Source organism: Pseudophryne corroboree, chromosome 7, assembly GCF_028390025.1.
Source record: "Pseudophryne corroboree isolate aPseCor3 chromosome 7, aPseCor3.hap2, whole genome shotgun sequence".
Taxonomy (NCBI): domain Eukaryota; kingdom Metazoa; phylum Chordata; class Amphibia; order Anura; family Myobatrachidae; genus Pseudophryne; species Pseudophryne corroboree.
In genome coordinates, this window is record NC_086450.1 from 475,524,991 (window position 1) to 475,526,488 (window position 1,498).

A 1,498-nucleotide genomic window follows, 5' to 3' on the forward strand; every position below is an offset into this window, starting at 1 on the left:
TAATAAAACTGTTCCGCACACTGTGAAGCCGCCTCGTTGTTCTGTATTGACAGAAGAGCTTCCGGCAGGATTTCAGATTCTTGGAATAAGGGGATCTGCAGTTCTTATGAGACATTTTATACAAGTGTTACCTCAATTTGTGTACTGTATGTACATATAGTATTGAAGGTGAATACACTGCAGAGTAGAAGTAGAAATGGCATCCGTTCCAGAGTGGATCCATATCAGACATGCAAGACACTTAATATTTGTTTTAAGGATTGCTGTAGCTTAGGGTTACCGTGGATAAGGATGGCGGACTCAACTGCGACAAGTGAAAAGTGAATCATCACGCAGATCCAGTATTCCCAACTACTCTCAGCAAATACATCCAGTCCAACAATTACCATAACAAGAATCAGTAATATCAAGAGAACTATGAGATACACCATGGTGTGAACAGCTCGGTGACAATCTCTCACATGGTTGTTACAAAACGTCGCAATGTTCCTCTTCTTCTGACGGTCGTACAGCTTGAGGTACCCGGCACTGCCGGCCATGGCTGTTATTGCAACAAGGGCAGGTGAAGCGTTGAGAATTAGGACGATGCTCATGAACTTCAGACTTGGTGACTCTAAGGTGACATTTGCTGCACTTAGAGATGAGTTCTGCTGGGCCAGTAGTTGGCTGGAAATAAGAAGTGATAAGAAACTTCCGCAAAGAGAAACAATTTCTGCTGTTAGTATCATCCCCCGGACAACCGCATCGATCTTCTTCTTCATCCATGCCAGCACGCGGGATGGAATGTCTACAATTTTGATGAAGTAGAACACGCAAAGACTGGCCGTGAGCCATGTGCTGGATGTAATGGTATACACGGTCATATAACTGATAATTTTATAAACATACGTTACCCTAAGCACATGCAGCCACATGATGCGAATGACAATGTTTGCAGTTACTGTAATTGTGTAGAATACATTAGAAATGCACAAAGTGATCAGGATGATGTTGCTGGTGACAATATTGCTCCTTTTGCAGCCAGTTAGTGAGAATATGATAAAGAAATTGGAAAATAATCCAGCAACAGCCTCAAGTGCTAATATAACAAGACAAGTCATAGTATCAGGATTACCCATGTCAGACGCTACAGTATGAAGGAGAGTATACTGAGGCATCTGGAATAAGGTTACTCTGTCTTCCCTGGTGGCTTGTTGTGTGAGGGAAGGTGGCGATGGCTCATTATATTTATAGATGTATCTGTAACATGCAATCACTGTATAAACTGTGACCTTGCAAATCCTACTTTTACCTCCCATATTGCGAGGCAGACAGGTAGTATATAACCACAGCTTATTCTTAGTTCAGGTAGCTGTAATAATGATGTCCTCTTATTGGGTTAAGTTTAAGTACATGCAAAACGTGACCGTCTAGGATTACAGGTCAACTGGCTGAATGCAAATCCTGTGTGCAAATGGTGCTGTACTAGACTTACGCAAATGATCACGCAGGTATCATT

At 42.1% G+C, this 1,498-nt stretch overlaps 1 protein-coding gene across 1 annotated transcript; it reads right to left on the bottom strand.

The window, feature by feature from the left end:
• Nucleotides 1-224: 224 nt before the first annotated feature.
• On the bottom strand, nt 225-1,298 carry LOC134944345 (taste receptor type 2 member 40-like). The gene has a single exon (XM_063932926.1). It carries the CDS (start codon nt 1,296-1,298, stop codon nt 225-227), a length of 1,074 nt encoding a protein of 357 aa, XP_063788996.1.
• Nucleotides 1,299-1,498: the final 200 nt, after the last annotated feature.